We start from the raw sequence: 15,749 nt of genomic DNA on the forward strand, positions 1-15,749 counted from the left end.
CTGCGAATGGACATCTTAAAGGTATACACAATGGTATTTGGAGAAAGTTATATCGCTACACGGGAATCACACACAACGATAGTATGTGAAGTTTGACAAAATCGCCCGTTTCCATCTTGGATAACGCAGTCTGAGGAGCAGTAGCCTACTTGCGATTCCCGACAAATCGTCTAACATAGCCTACCACTGTCTATTCATAAACTCTTTCCGGCTTAAATTATATGATATGCTATTGTTTAGAATAGTCAATGTTGTTTGTGTCAATGTTGGATACATTCTGTAGGCTATGGTAAAGAACTTCGTAAATTGCTGAAAAAGTAGTGTAGCCCATAATAGGCTACTTCCGTAGATTCGTGAAAATAATAATATTAAAAAAACGTATCCTTATCTTAAATTTGTCTGTTTCGAGGATGAAGGCATTTCCGTTCGATTGAATTACTCATGATAACTCCTCAAAGATATAAGCCCTCTTCGCCTCAGCTCCGTTTTAACTGTATGCATCTCTCCGAGACAACAAGCTCTCTCACCGCTTCAAATCGCTATTTTTCTGTGCTTCGATATAGGCTATGAATCCATGAAACAAATGTTTTTATTTGTAAGTTGTAGGCTACATGTATTTGCTGTTAAATGATCAATGTGTTGCTAGTGAAAGGCACATATCAATAGCATAGTTATAAATATGTTGTTTATGAATATTAATATAGCCTATTACAACGTTATAAAAGTGCAACAGCGCATCATCAAAACACGCCATAAAGTAGGCTCAGTAGTCTACTTTTTAAAACACAACCAAATTGTAGGCCAGGTAGCAAGGCATTGTAGTAGCCTAGCAGCGGTCTGTTTACCTAGCCAGCGCTGAGACATTCGCTTCGATACAAAAGGTTTTGTAGGGATAATAGCTGTTGTTTTATTTACAGACTCGTTCATAAGTAGCCCTATGAATGCCATGTTTTCAAATCAGGTTTTACTGACCGAATAATTTCAACCCAGTCGAGATTTGAGATAGTATGTATAGGCTCTATAGGCTAGTCCCCCCCACGGTGTGAAAGCTTCACGAAACGACTAAGCAGTCGGAGGATCCGTCCTCTTCACCGGCCGTGCAGCAAAAGCCAGCCCTGGTGCTCGATTCGTAGTTTGGGGGAGGGATTTCCAGATCTTTACTATGTCATTGGTTAATATTTTATTCTGTTGACATGTTTTCTTACTGCTAATGCTTCCGACACCTTTTAGCCCCCACCCTCCCTTACGGATCTTGGCCGAAGCTGTCAAAACCACGCCTATAGAGCTCCACAATTGGTCCGGAAAGCGTAAAATCGGCAATCAAGTGGGCTTGGTTCATTAGTGTCGGGATCCAGGGAGGAGAGACATGTTAGACAGTCACAATACCACGGTGGTCAGAGCAAGACCTCTCAATTCGAACTCCCTATCCGAGTAAAGAGTGATTTTCTTTTTCCGAAAGTTACTTGGGTGAATAAGCGAAGCCCAGCTCTACTCTCGAGGTGTCGATGCCGTCTCTTCGACGGATATTATCACGGTGCTGTGTGGGAACCGAGCATCAGGAGTAGCAGTACACTCATTTCTTCCCTCGGTCTGTTAGAGACGTCTGGGACGCATTCGCTCTTGGTTGAGCTCGCGAAACTACTTTTATATTTCTGCTCGATTTACGAAGACATCTGTCTTTTGGATACACACACCAATAGGCTACGTCTACTGAGGGTGGACATAAATAGCGTATAATCATTCTATATCAATTTTTGAATGCACCGATGAGAGATCCAGTTTACACAGGGACTGCCATGGCTTATCACCCTTTCCACGCTCACCGGCCGACCGACTTTCCTATGTCAGCCTTCCTTGCAGCTGCACAGCCTTCCTTTTTCCCTGGACTGACGTTGTCTCACGGCGCTCTCACCAAACCTCTATCAGGCCATGCTTTATCTGGAGCCGCGGAAGCGGGACTCCACGCGGCGTTGGGTCATCACCATCAAGCGGCTCACCTCCGCTCCCTCAAGAGCTTGGAGCCGGAGGAAGAGGTGGAGGACGACCCAAAAGTCAACCTGGAGGCCAAGGATTTGTGGGACCAATTTCACAAAATAGGAACCGAGATGGTTATTACGAAATCAGGAAGGTAAAGACATGCTTCCGTTTATTTAGGCTACTGTTATGCGTGCATATTATAGGCAATGTTATGTGCACTGCTGAGTAAGTTTATTTTATTAGGAAATGGTTATAAATTAATCACTCATAGTGATAGTCATACTTGATCAAGTAATAGTAATCCAGAAGGCGGTGTCGCTGGTGCTGCCGAATAGGATTTTAAATATTTATGAGAGATTTGTAGGTTCCTAGGCTACTGCATTAGTAGCCAACTATTGTCTTCAAAAACACAGATCTATATTTACATTGCACCCCTAATTAACGAAATTGGACTGTTTATGAAAGTCTGTCTATTGAGTGATTTAGGATAAGCATAGGCTACTGTTCACACATTATAGGGATAGGCCTAACACGATAATAACAAACTAATGAACAAATTCAATCAAACAAACAATGCATGCATGTGTCGAAACAAGTGTGTTTGAAGATGAAAAGAGTAAGTGGTGTGGTTAGGCTATATATGCGAACTTTTGTGCTGAATTCCAAGGCGTGCCCGTAGACATTTTCGTGTAGCCAACACCCCCTCGGTTTAGTCAGTACTTTAGATAACCTATATTTTCTTCTCAAAGAAACAATTAGAAATATCATATGTTTACAGTTAGGTATAGTACAATCAAGGTGCATAAAATCCAAATATTATTATTTTTCGAATGCCATGATTTTATGCCAGATGATTGACAGGCCCCGTGTGTTCACTCTTGTTTTACTCTATTGCAGGAGGATGTTTCCCCCATTCAAAGTTCGTGTCAATGGGCTTGATAAGAAAGCCAAGTATATCCTTCTAATGGATATAGTCTCTGCTGACGACTGCCGCTACAAGTTCCACAACTCGCGTTGGATGGTAGCTGGGAAAGCCGACCCGGAGATGCCCAAACGAATGTACATCCATCCGGACAGTCCTGCCACAGGGGAGCAGTGGATGGCGAAGCCTGTTGCATTTCATAAACTCAAGTTGACTAATAATATCTCCGACAAGCATGGATTTGTACGTCATTTCTTGATTTAATTTCATGATGCTTCGATTAAAGATGAATTTGCCTTTTGTGTAAAACTATCCCGGGCTATTGACAAGGGTTCAATGTCGATGTTGCGGATGTTCCTGCTATTTTGTAGACGCACATAAAGGATTTTGGATTCTATGTAGGGCCTAGACCTAATGTAATTATGGTACATATTATTATGACGTCAATAGTAGGCCTAGAATAATCTATATTTGTAATGTTTTTGGTGGCTATAACATCAGTTGATAAATGATTTAACATTTATTGATAACCAACGACAATGCAAAATGATGCATTAGAATATCACAAAAACATTGACAGGACAACACTAACCCACCATGCATCTCCAAAATAGTTTTAAGGCTAAACAACAGTGGATCAGATTTGATTTATTGTCTTTAAAAATATTTCATTCGTGGTATATTTTGGTGCGGAGCAGAGTGACAAAGTTTGCAGTTAAGTCAAGTAGCTAGAACCAGGTCAAAGACATAGGGCAGACTTGATCTCTCTTGAATTGATAAAAAGATTGCAAGTGGGGCGCTTTGAAATGGTAGCAGATACTCACCCAATACTTACATGCAAAAGCAATAACATAAACAGTAATTCAGTTATTGTTGCCTGCTCTTTCCGTTTTTTTGCATGTCTCATGCAGGTTATGACGAATCAAAGTAGGCAAAGTGTTACAATAGCTGTTGATTTCATAACCATGTTTTAGCCTACATAACCTACGCATTTATGAAGTCTTTGAAACATTTTCAAAGATGTTGCAAATCCTTCATAGGTTCATATTAATTGACAATAGTGCAGTAAAACATTTGACAAAAGGTTTCATAAATGTATAATCCCACGAAACGGGTTTATATAGGCCTATACATGTAATAAGGCTAATGATAAGGCATAATCAGAATCGTTAGTTCCACATTAGAACGTGGATGTTAGGGGCTGTGCCCAATGCAAAACATTGGGTCAGTCTGCATTGTCAGCGTAAACGCTCGAAATAGTATACCAACTTTTGTAGTAGGCCTATATTTGTTTTATTTCACTGTAGAGGAAATCATCGGCCTATAGAAATTAATAATGCCTTATTAACACAGTGTGTGTTTCGGTGGAATGCATAAGTTCCCTGCAATAACACAAGAAATACAAGTGCCAACAAATCAAAGAAATCATCATTGTTATTGTCATCATCATCTCAGTTCAAACCAAAACGTGTATCAGCATGATCACCTGAACATATTTTCTGTTTCTTTGCATTCTCAGACTATCCTGAATTCGATGCATAAATACCAGCCCAGATTTCATATCGTGAGGGCCAACGACATTCTGAAGCTCCCTTACAGCACCTTCCGGACATATGTTTTTCCAGAGACAGATTTTATCGCTGTCACTGCATATCAGAATGACAAGGTAAGCTTTACCAGAAAATAATATGCGAAACGCCTATTTTAAATGTTAGAATATTGAATATTGACTGCTGGATGTGTAAACACAGTTGTGTATTCACTGTTGTGTATTCACTGTTGTGTATTCAAAATCAGGCCTGTTCTATTTATGTTTGAGTTTTTTTTTAACTTATGGGTGTGTGTGTGTGTGTGTGTGTGTGTGTGTGTGTGTGTGTGTGTGTGTGTGTGTGTGTGTGTGTGTGTGTGTGTAACACACACACACATATGCTGATAGTTGCACCTGAGGTGTCAGTTAACTTTCATGTGGAATGTTCTAGTCTCAATAACTTATTTTATATGCCTAATGTTGGCTATAGCAAGCCCTCGCTGTTGATGTTAATTGGAGTACATGTTGAAGGCCTAGTGGGCTTGTTGGTATCATTAAATGTATGGTACAGAGTCACAATCGATTAGAAGGCACTTATCCTCACTATGTCCTTGGGCTACTGCATGAAGACTCCAACACAGTTCTGAACAATCAAAGCATGCAATCCACTAACGCAAAGCATGAACACACACAGCTTCTAAAAACTCAAAAGGACAGACGGAAATGAATACATGAACGAATAGTATTGTTCCTAAATTAACAAGGCCGTGAATGTGTGCAATTAAAGTTTAAAAAGTAGCTTTCAATAAAAAGTAGCGTTCAGTTTCTGAGAAAATGACATCACTTTCCTTTAAGAAGAATAATGAATAATTGATAAGCTTTAGTAATTACACTTCATCAACAGAGATGCTTGTCTTGCCTCTAGAGCGCACGAGATAACAAGCACAGCAGTCCCCAGCACCATAACATTGCTATTGTTACAAATATTATTCCATCAATAATGCTTATTGATTAATCAGTTTGCTTATCAATGGCATCAGTATTATTATTATTATTATTATTGTTATTAGTGGTAGGCCAAGAATAGTACATTTTAAATACATTTCAGTCTTTTCAGGATGTCATTGTTGATGCCGTGCACTCTCGTTTTCTCTACAGATCACACAACTCAAAATTGATCACAACCCATTTGCTAAAGGGTTCAGAGACACGGGAAATGGTCGACGGGAAAAGAGGTATATTATTTTATTCGATATTGAATTAAAAAAGATTAACCTGAAAATATGACCATAAATTGAAAATAATTGTCCCATTGGGATAAACAACAATAATTTGCAGACCGAGCATTATTGTGTAGTGATTTGATCAAAATACAGATGCATTAACTAATCTCAGTCCGGTCTGCAGGAAGCAGTTAACCCTTCCATCGCTGAGCATGTATGAGGACCGGGACCTTAAAGGGGACAGGGACTGTGCCGACTCAGATGACTCCTCCTTTGAACAAACCACCGGAGGGGACTCGGTTCATTCTCCACTGGGACATGTAACTAGTCCACTGAGGTTCAACCGAAACAGTCGAGGTAAGACTGCTCATAAAGCATTGTTTACATTACTTTTCGTGTCCACCAAATTGGTCATTATGAAGATGCCAGTAATTAAGAATTGATAAACACAAATGGGTACAAACCTGAAGGTTGTTATTATGTGTCATTAGCCTGAGGATAATTGGGTGGTTTACAATTGGATAAGAGAGAAAAATCATATTTGTAAGAGAAAAGAAAACGCGAGAAAGTGGATAAATCTGTACTTGCTATGTGCTCAGTTGTGACATTGGTTTAGAGTTAAGTAGAATGTATAAACGTGTGGTACAACATAAAATAATATTGAATAAATTAAAAGGAGAAACAATAGCAGACACGATTATTTATTTATCCACAGTATACTATTTTACGTATCCATATCTCTGTAGAACATGAAAGCGAGGCTTCATGCATCAGTGTAACTTGATCCAAGGCGCCATCTACTGACAGCTCCATAAACATTCAGCCCCTTGATTACTGTAGTATGCTTTTCAGATCATTATTCGACAGTTATGCATTCGATTATCAACCAAGCACTAAACAATGGCCTATAGTTCAACTGCGGAAGCTTTATAGAACGACTTTAAAACAAAATGTATGCCGATCTTACCAGCGAACCAAACGTTTTTACGAGCAGAAGGGAAGTGGTTAGGAAATGAATGTTAACACTAAATCACGACTCCTTCCTTCAAATAATATATAAAGTAATGCCACGCATGTGCTGGTTGTGATATTAAATGGTTTTAGCATACTGGAAGCTATACATAGTCTAGACATACACATCATAGCCTTTAGTTAGTTTTGCTTTACTTGTGCTATAGGCTATCCAAAGCCTTTAAGTTAGACTTGAGAGTTTTTAAAAACCTTATATTATATTGTATCATAAAATGTCGATATTTTAATGGAAGTTTGACATAATGTTTTACAGACGACAAGAACTGCACTGATAGCGATCAGGAGCTTGACCCACAGGAGGAGCGCTCCATCGCAGCCAGCAGCCCCGGGCCGGAACCAACCTCTCCTCTCAGCCCTAAAGGCGATAACAGAGTGAGGGATAGGATTCTTCTGGAAAAAAAGAGCGACTACCTGGATTCAAGGAAAGAGAGCGACTCTGTGTTCAGTATTCGAAATCTTGAAAAGGACAAGTTAGATCATAAGCACCGCAAAGAGACGGAACCTACAAAGAACGACACGGATAGTGGGGGCATCAGTGGGGTGAAAGATGGGTTTTCTCCTCTGATGGTACAGACGGAGAGCCCATCACACTTTAGCGCGAGTCACCTGCAGAGTCTGGCCTTTTCTGGTTTGCACAGTCAACAGTTCTTTAACCCTTTGAATACGGGACAAATGTTGTTCCACCCCGGACAGTTTGCGATGGCACCAGGGGCATTCTCCACCATGGGTATGGGGCATCTGTTGACATCTGTTTCTGGAGCGAATGGCCTGGAAAACGGAAGCCTCTCCTCTCAAAGCGCGGGCTGTCATAGTCACTTCCCGTTCCACCTGTCACAGCACATGCTAGCATCTCAGGTAAAAAGTTAACTTCTACTCTAATTTCAACAGACAAGCATGCATGACATCACCAATGCATGCAGGCCTAATAATAATAATGTCTTCCCAACAATGAATTACACCACAATAGATATAGCTGAGGAACACTTTATATTTCTATGAGTTTTCCTGCACAAACTTCTGCAATTGAAGCGTCTTTTTAGCATCACTTTCAATTGCATTCATAATAAATAAATTCAGTATATTTAATGTAGATGTATGACTTTATGGAGAATGAATAAAGCCGCCTATATTGTGTTATTCCAAACAAAATTGGGACTTTGTGGATTACTTTTTTGATTTTATTGAGAACATAATAATATATCTTTTTTAAGTTATGGATAGATATAGGCCTACTTTTGTAATAGTAGTATATTATATTATTTGATTAGCCTGTAGGCTACAGTTATCGATGAAGCAGAGAAAGAGAGACAAAAATGTAACTCTAAAAGGTTTTCAGGGTAAACGTTCAACAAAAACCATCCATGCATATCGAAGAAGAATGACAGGCCTGGAATTCTGTCTTTATAGCATTTGTGCATGTATAATAACACCATCATTTTTTGAACACAGGGAATTTCGATGCCACCTTTTGGAGGATTGTTCCCGTATCCATACACCTACATGGCAGCTGCGGCTGCTGCGGCCTCGGCCCTCCCCGCCTGCACGGCAGCCTCCACATTGGGCAGAAACCCTTTCCTCACCACCTCCCGACCACGGCTGCGGTTCAACCCTTATCAGATGCCCACATCTATTCCTTCAAGCACAAACCTGCTCACCACAGGGCTGCCGGGCAGCATCAACGCACCATCCGACCTGTCCAAATCAGGCAGCAGAGAAACAAGTCCTGTATCTGAGCACCACAGCCACAAAGCGGGCAGCCAGAGGACGGCGTCCCCCAAAACATCTAAGAAGGATTCCACTAACGAACTGCAAAATATACAGAGGCTGGTCAGAGGACTGGAACAACCCAGAGAAATGTCTCCTGCCATTGACGCTCCAAAGTGACCAAAACCACCTGTTCATTCAAGGTATATTTGACATGATTCTGTCGGGCTATATACACAGTTGTGCTGAGAGTGAGATGGGTGGCTATGGGCTGACGAGGTGACTTCATCAAATGACATACTATTGGTGATATAGATTCATTTTTTACGTCAGTGTAGGCTACTACATGTGTCTGGAGAGCATCTCGGCCCCTGAAGGAGGAACGGAGGATGAACAGAGGATGTTGGGACGGTCCACTAGGCTATTGATAAGAATAAAGCTACACCCCAAAAATACATTACAATAGATTTCAAAAGGGATGGAAAGAAGACACAGTTAAACTGGTTTCTGAAGCTGTTTTGGAAAGACGGTTGTAACTCACAACATGAAACATTAATCTGATTTAATTATTTATGTTTCCAAGAAAAGCAATTCTGTAAATATACTGTAAGGATAAAATAATACGCAACTTGTTATTAATTTATTCAAATCTGTACATTGGCGTGTATATACTACTTAGATTTCAACTTGTTGCATTTATAATTTCCCCTTTTACATGGAAATACATTGTACATGAACACTATTTACCGTTTGTTGTTAACCGAATGAGTTTCAAATGTTTGTGATGCATTGCTGTTTATCCTGCCAGTGAGATGAAATACGAAGGAAATGCGTGCCACCTGCATACTCTTTCCGGACCATGCTATTCGGGATCCTTGGGACGTCCCTACCCCATTGAAGTTGAATTTTAAAATGGTTAAGGTAAGGATTAAGGTTAGGGTCAGGGTACGGGTAAGGGTTAAGGTTAAGGTAAGGGTATGGGTTAAGGTTAAGGCTAGGGTTAGTGTTAGGGTTAGGGACGTCCCAAGGATTTCGGATGCTGTTGATGAAACATTGTTTTGCGATACAACGCGCAGCACTGTGCATTTGGCAGGGGAACTCAGGTTTCTTTTTCTCCAGCACTGAAGACTACCTCGTCAGAGGTAGCTCAATTGGTATCTTTTGTGCTGGTTTATTCGGGTAAATGAATATGCATTAATATGCTTTTGTTGAGCTCCTCACACTTTAAATAAAAATGAATGTGTCGTTCAGGTGATGTTTTGTATCAGTTACTTCATTGTCTTCGTTTATTGATAAGCTTGCCTTGTGAAGTACATGTTTGGGAATTAGATTATTTAAAGGCTTGATTAAAAGAAAAACGTAATGCCTTACAGGCTTTATTCCTTGATAATAAGAGCAAATATTTTTATTGCAACAGTTTCTGCATGTTCAATTGTGTTGGCACCTATAGCTTTAACATCAAAGCAAACTTTTGATAAACTATGGAGTTTAGGTGGGTTATAACAGGCCTAAGAGTGCAATTAGTTCGTTTAAACAATATTTTTACTTTTTGGAAGAATTCAAAATATATGTATATTTTATTATTTCAAACCAGGTCCTTCCTTTAATGCCAATATGTCCCTGTATGTTTAACAGTAGGTTCAAACCAAGCCTGGGTTTCAGTTGTTTTGACATGACAAGTTTGACCAAAATCAAAGTTGTAATCCGTAATTACTATAAAGAAAAAGTACAACTTTTAATATTGTGTCTTTAATACTGTGATGGGTGTATCGAATCAATAATACATCTTAAAATGTATCATAATATTCAATATGACCTACCAATAACATTTTCAGGAACATTTTGTTGAAGCCCAACATTGCAAAAAATAAATTGTGTTCTGCCCCCTGCCGTTGTTGATTAAATAGTACACCCTCAGCATCAAAAGAACGGAGGTCTTCACAAATGTATGACTAAATACTGAAATCCAATAGCTCTTAAAAACGAGTATATCATAGGCCTATGTGTCCAGCCTGGTCTCGTCTACACCTGAGTCCAGATTGATCTGTCAGTACATTTTTTATTTTTTATATCTCACTCCGGATGGTCCCAGCCATAGCCTAAATAAACATTTTAATTCTAGCCTAGCTCAATGTTAGCTTACACTACAAAAACATTATTGGAAACGAAATCACATAAATAATAAAATGTACATAATTTTTCTAGATTTTTCATTATTCCCTCACCTTAATTTCGAAATCTTTTTTTATCAAACCTAGTGCATAATTGTTTATTTAAGTTTTTGAGTTTCTGCCTTTTGCATTGTATTATTGGGGCCATATCTGTAATTGTTTATACATACCCTATTGGCTGTATAGTGAACATATTAGTTAGGCTGTCCAGTTATTTTAAAAGTATTCTATACTTCTATTACACACAAACAACATATTTAGTCGTTCCTATTTCCAGAGTTAAAACTGTAGCCTACAAATTAGAAGTCAATGTCGTTCAATATATTGGAAATTGATATTCAAAGGTGATGTTTATGTTCAAATAGGCTTAACGTTGCAACGCACCACTTTCTTTTTTATCTGTAGCCTAAGACATAAAAAAAGCAAAAAGGTTGCAAGCATGTTGACGAATGTGAAAATAATCATATACTGTCATAAGCCTGATCTTAAAACGCTGTGTGTGACAGAGAGAGAGAGAGAGTTGACGGAAATGGCACCGTCTAGTGAAGGGGTTAAGCGTCGCGGCAGGGAGTTTCGCGGGGACTGGGACTTTGGAATCCTTGCTACCCAGCAGCAGACAGTCCTTTGTCCAGGCACCGGCGCCTGTCGCCTGCCTGCCGGCCCCACAACCTCTACACACCCGCGCACGAAGACTGACTCAGTGCCACAGCTCCTAATTAGTGAGCCTTGTCGCCTTTATTCTACAAGGATAATCACAGAACTCATTTTAGTTAGCGCCCATTGTTGCCTACATTCTGTTATTTCGCAATTAACTGAGCGAGAATCCCCCTCCTCTCGACCCCAAGTCCTGAGGAGGAAAACTTTTTGTCATGAACATTTAGTCAATGCCTGGTCAGTTAGTGCCTCATCCAAACCTCAAAATGAGTAAAGGGTAAATTTGGGTCTCATAGGGGGGCAAAATTCAAAGCGGTATTCTGACCCTGCCACAGGCATAATCTTGATACATGAACCCTTTCTCATATCTTCATTGGGTTTTTAGTTCTCATATACAGTGCATTTGAAAGTATTCAGACCCCTTGATTACAGCCTTATTCTAAAATGATTTTAATGTTTTTTTCCCCCACAACAATCTGCACACGTCACCCCATAATGACAAAGCAAAAACAGGTTTTTAGAAATGTTAGCAAATGTAGAAAAACCCCCTGAAATATCACATTTACATAAGTATTCAGACCCTTTACTCAGTACTTTGTTGAAGCACCTTTGGCAGCGATTACAGCCTTGAATCTTCTTGGATATGACACTACAAGCTTGGCACACCTGTATTTGGGGAGTTTCTCCCATTCTTCTCTGCAGATCCTCTCAAACTCTGAGGTTGGATGGGGAGCGTTGCTGCACAGCTATTTTCAGGTCTCTCTATAGATGTTTGATACGGTTCAAGTCCGGGCTCTGGCTGGGCCACTCAAGGACATTCAGAGACTTGTCCTGAAGCCACTCCTGAGTTGTCTTGTCTGTGTGCTTAGGGTCGTTGTCCTGTTGGAAGATTAACCTTCGCCCCAGTCTGAGGTCCTGAGTGCTCTGAAGCAGGTTTTCATCATGGATCTCTCTGTACTTTGCTCCGTTCATCTTTCCCCCAATCCTGGCTAGTCTCCCAGTCCCTGCCGCTGAAAAACATTGCCACAGCACGATGCTGCCATCACCATGCTTCACTGTAGGGATGGTGCAAGGTTTTCTCCAGACGTGACACTTGGCATTCAGGCCAAAGAGTTCAATCTTGGTTTCATCAGACCAGAGAATCTTGTTTCTCATGGTCTGAGAGTACTTTAGATGCCTTTTGGCAAACTCCAAGCGGGCTGTCATGTGGCTTTTCCTGAGGAGTGGCTTCCGTCTGGCCACTCTACCATAAAGGCCTGATTGGTAGAGTGCTGGTTGTCCTTCTGAAAGGTTCTCCCATCTCCACAGAGGAACTCTGGAGCTCTGTCAGAGTAACCTTCGGGTCTTGGTCACCTCCCTGACCAAAGCCCTTCTCCTCCGATTCCTCAGTTTGGCCGGGCGGCCAGCTCTAGGAAGAGTCTTGGTGGTTCCAAACTTCTTCCATTTAAGAATGATGGAGGCCATTGTGCTCTTGGGGACCTTCAATCCTGCAGACATTTTTTGGTACCCTTCCCCAGATCTGTGCCTCGACACAATCCTGTCTCGGAGCTCTACGGACAAGTCCTTCGACCTCGTGGCTTGGTTTTTGCTCTGACATGCATTGTCAACTGCAGGACCTCATATAGACAGGTGTGTGCATATCCAAATCGTGTCCAGTCAATTCAATTTACCACAGGTGGACTCCAATCAAGTTGTAGAAACGTCAAGGACGATCAATGGAAACAGGATGCACCTGAGTTCAATTTTGTCTCACAGCAAAGGCTCTGAATACCTATCTAAATAAGGTGTTTCTGTTTTTTATTTTTTATACATTTACAAACATTTCTAAAAACCTATTTTCGCTTTGTCATTATGGGGTATTATGTGATTGATGAGGAAGACAAATGATTTAATGCATTTTAGAATAAGGTTTTAAGGTCACAAAATGTGGAAAAAGTCAAGGGGTCTGAATACTTTCCGAATGCACTGTATACGCAAATTGATTTGACTATTGAACATTGTTTTATTCTTTCAACGACATGGATTTTTAAAATTCTGCAGACAATGAAAGTGTTTATCTAGACCTAACCCAATAATGGACTAAAGAAGCCTAACGTTAGGCTTACTCTTTAAAGTCCAAGGACCTTACATGTGAATTGAGGTGAATTGGCAGCCAAAGCAGCGTGAATTGGCAGCCATCTAAACATGAATCGATTCTCAATTGCGGTGCAATTCTAAAAGCATAAAGACCACAATATTTTTCAGTGACAACATGTTTGTTGCGTCCGTCTTCTGTTTGCACACGTGTTCGGAGATGCAGATAGCTATATACACTGAACAAAAGTATAAAAGCAACATGTAAAGTGTTGGTCCCATGTTTCATGAGCTGAAATGAAAGATGTCAGAAATTGTCCATACGCATGAAAAGCTTATTTCTGTTGTTTACATCCCTGTTAGTGAGCATTTCTCCTTTGCCAAGATAATCCATCCACCTGACAGGTGTGTCATATCAAGAAGCTGATAAAAAAAAAGCATCATTATTACACAGGTGCACCTTGTGCTGGGGGAAATAAAAGGCCACTCTAAAATGTACAGTTTTGTCACACAACACAATGCCACAGATGTCTGAAGTTTTGAGGGAGCGTGTAATTGGCATCCCTCCAATGTAGATAATAATAGATCATTAGATAATTTGGAAGTACGTCCAACCGGCCTCACAACCGCAGACCACGTGTAACCACGCCAGCCTAGGACATCCACATCTGGCTTCTTGACCTGCGGGATCGTCTGAGACCAGCCACCCAGGCAGCTGATGAAACTGAGGAGTATTTCTGTCTGTAATAAATCTCTTTTGTGGGAAAAAACTCATTCTGATTGGCTGGGCCTAGCTCCCCAGTGGGTGGGCCCCTGCCCAGTCATGTGAAATCCATAGATTAGGGCCTAATTAATTTACTTCAATTGACTGATTTCCTTATATGAACTGTAAAATCAGTAAAATCATAGAAATTATCGCATGTTGCATTTATATTTTTGTTCAGTATAATTAGCTAGGTAGTCATCTCTGTCTTCCGCTTGTTTCCTTACAAGCGCTATGAAGTTAAAGTTTATTGGTCGCATACTCAGATTTGCAGATGTTATTGCAGGTGCAGCGAAATGCTTGTGTTTCTTGCTCCAACATTGCAGTAATAATACCTAGCAATACAAAACACACATAATAAATAAAAAATAAAAACAATTAAGAATATCAGAATGAGTAATTTGGCAAACTTGAGTCAACTTTTTGGATGACATGGGTCCCATTATGTCTGGCGAAAACCAAACACTGCATTCCACAGTAAGAACCTCATACCAACGGACAAGCATGGTGGTGGTAGTGGGATTGTTTGGGAATGTTTTGCTGCCTCAGGACCTGGGCCACTTGCCTTAACTGAAGGAACCATGGCTACTGCTCTGTATCAAAGAATTCTACTGGAGAATGTCAGGCCATTCTGAGCTGAGCTGAGCTGAAGCTGAAATACAGCTGGGTCATGCAGCAAGACAACGTTCGAAAACACACAATCAAGTCTACATGAAAATGGATAAAAAGCAAAACAATTGAAGTTTTGGAATGGCCTAGTCAAAGTTTAGACCTAATCCCAATTGAGATGTTGTGATAGAACTTAAAAACCCACAAATGTCGCTGAGTTAAAGCAGTTCTTTATGCAAGAGTGGGCCAAAATTCCTCCTGTAAGAGACTGATCAACAACTACAGGAAGCATTTGGTTGCAGTCATTGCAGCTAAAGATGGCACAACCAGTTATTGAGTGGAAGGGGGCAATTATTTTTTCGCACAGGGGAATTGGGTGTTGCATAACTTTGTTAATCAAATAAATAAAATATGCATCAGTAAGCTCTAATATTAGGTTTTGGTTTAAGATCTGATAACATTCAATATAAAAAATATGCAGAAAATATAGAAAATTAGAAAGGGGTCTAATGCTTTTTCACGGCACTGTATATGGCTGAGGTCCTTGATGAGCTTCTTGGCCTTCCTGTGACACCGGTGCTGTAGATGTCCTGGAGGGCAGGAAGCTTTCCCCCGATGATGTGTTGGGCAGACTGCACCCTCTGGAGAGCCCTGCGGTTGCAGACGGTGCAATTGCCGTACCAGGCGGTGATACAACAGCCGCAGAGGATGCTCTCAATGGTGCATCTTCAGCCTTCTGAGGTTAAAGAGGAGCTGTTGCATCTTCTTCACCACACTATGTGTGAAGGGACCATTCCAGGTCATCAGTGATGTGCATGCCAAGGAACTTGAAGCTTTTGACCCTCTCCACTGCGGCCCGGTCAATGTAGATGGGGGCGTGCTCTCTCCGATGTCTCCTGTAGTCCACGATCAGCTCCTTAGTTTTGTTGACATTGAGGGAGAGGTTATTTTCCTGGCACCACTCCTTCAGGGCTCTCACCACCTCCCTGTATGCTGTCTCGTCATTGTTGCTAATCTGGCCTACCACTGTTGTGTCATCAGCAAACTTGATGAATGAGTTGGAGACGTTAGGTCCATGCGGTCATGGGTGAAC

The 15,749-nt window shown here is 40.7% G+C and overlaps 1 protein-coding gene across 2 annotated transcripts; it reads left to right on the forward strand.

The window, feature by feature from the left end:
• Positions 1-897: 897 nt before the first annotated feature.
• LOC106603270 (T-box transcription factor TBX2b) lies at positions 898-9,636 on the forward strand. 2 transcript variants are annotated; one of them, XM_014196692.3, is made up of 7 exons: positions 898-2,128; positions 2,875-3,142; positions 4,419-4,565; positions 5,586-5,662; positions 5,823-6,007; positions 6,936-7,537; positions 8,132-9,636. In XM_014196692.3, the coding sequence occupies exons 1-7, from the start codon at positions 1,767-1,769 to the stop codon at positions 8,564-8,566; spliced, it is 2,076 nt and encodes a 691-aa protein (XP_014052167.1). In that variant the 5' UTR covers positions 898-1,766; the 3' UTR covers positions 8,567-9,636. The 2 variants fall into 2 exon arrangements, with proteins under 2 accessions (XP_014052167.1, XP_014052168.1); XM_014196693.3 differs by having other exon boundaries at positions 900-2,128; positions 5,835-6,007.
• Positions 9,637-15,749: the final 6,113 nt, after the last annotated feature.

The sequence above is a fragment of the Salmo salar genome, chromosome 04 (genome assembly GCF_965601325.2).
Source record: "Salmo salar chromosome 04, fSalSal1, whole genome shotgun sequence".
Lineage (NCBI taxonomy): Eukaryota > Metazoa > Chordata > Actinopteri > Salmoniformes > Salmonidae > Salmo > Salmo salar.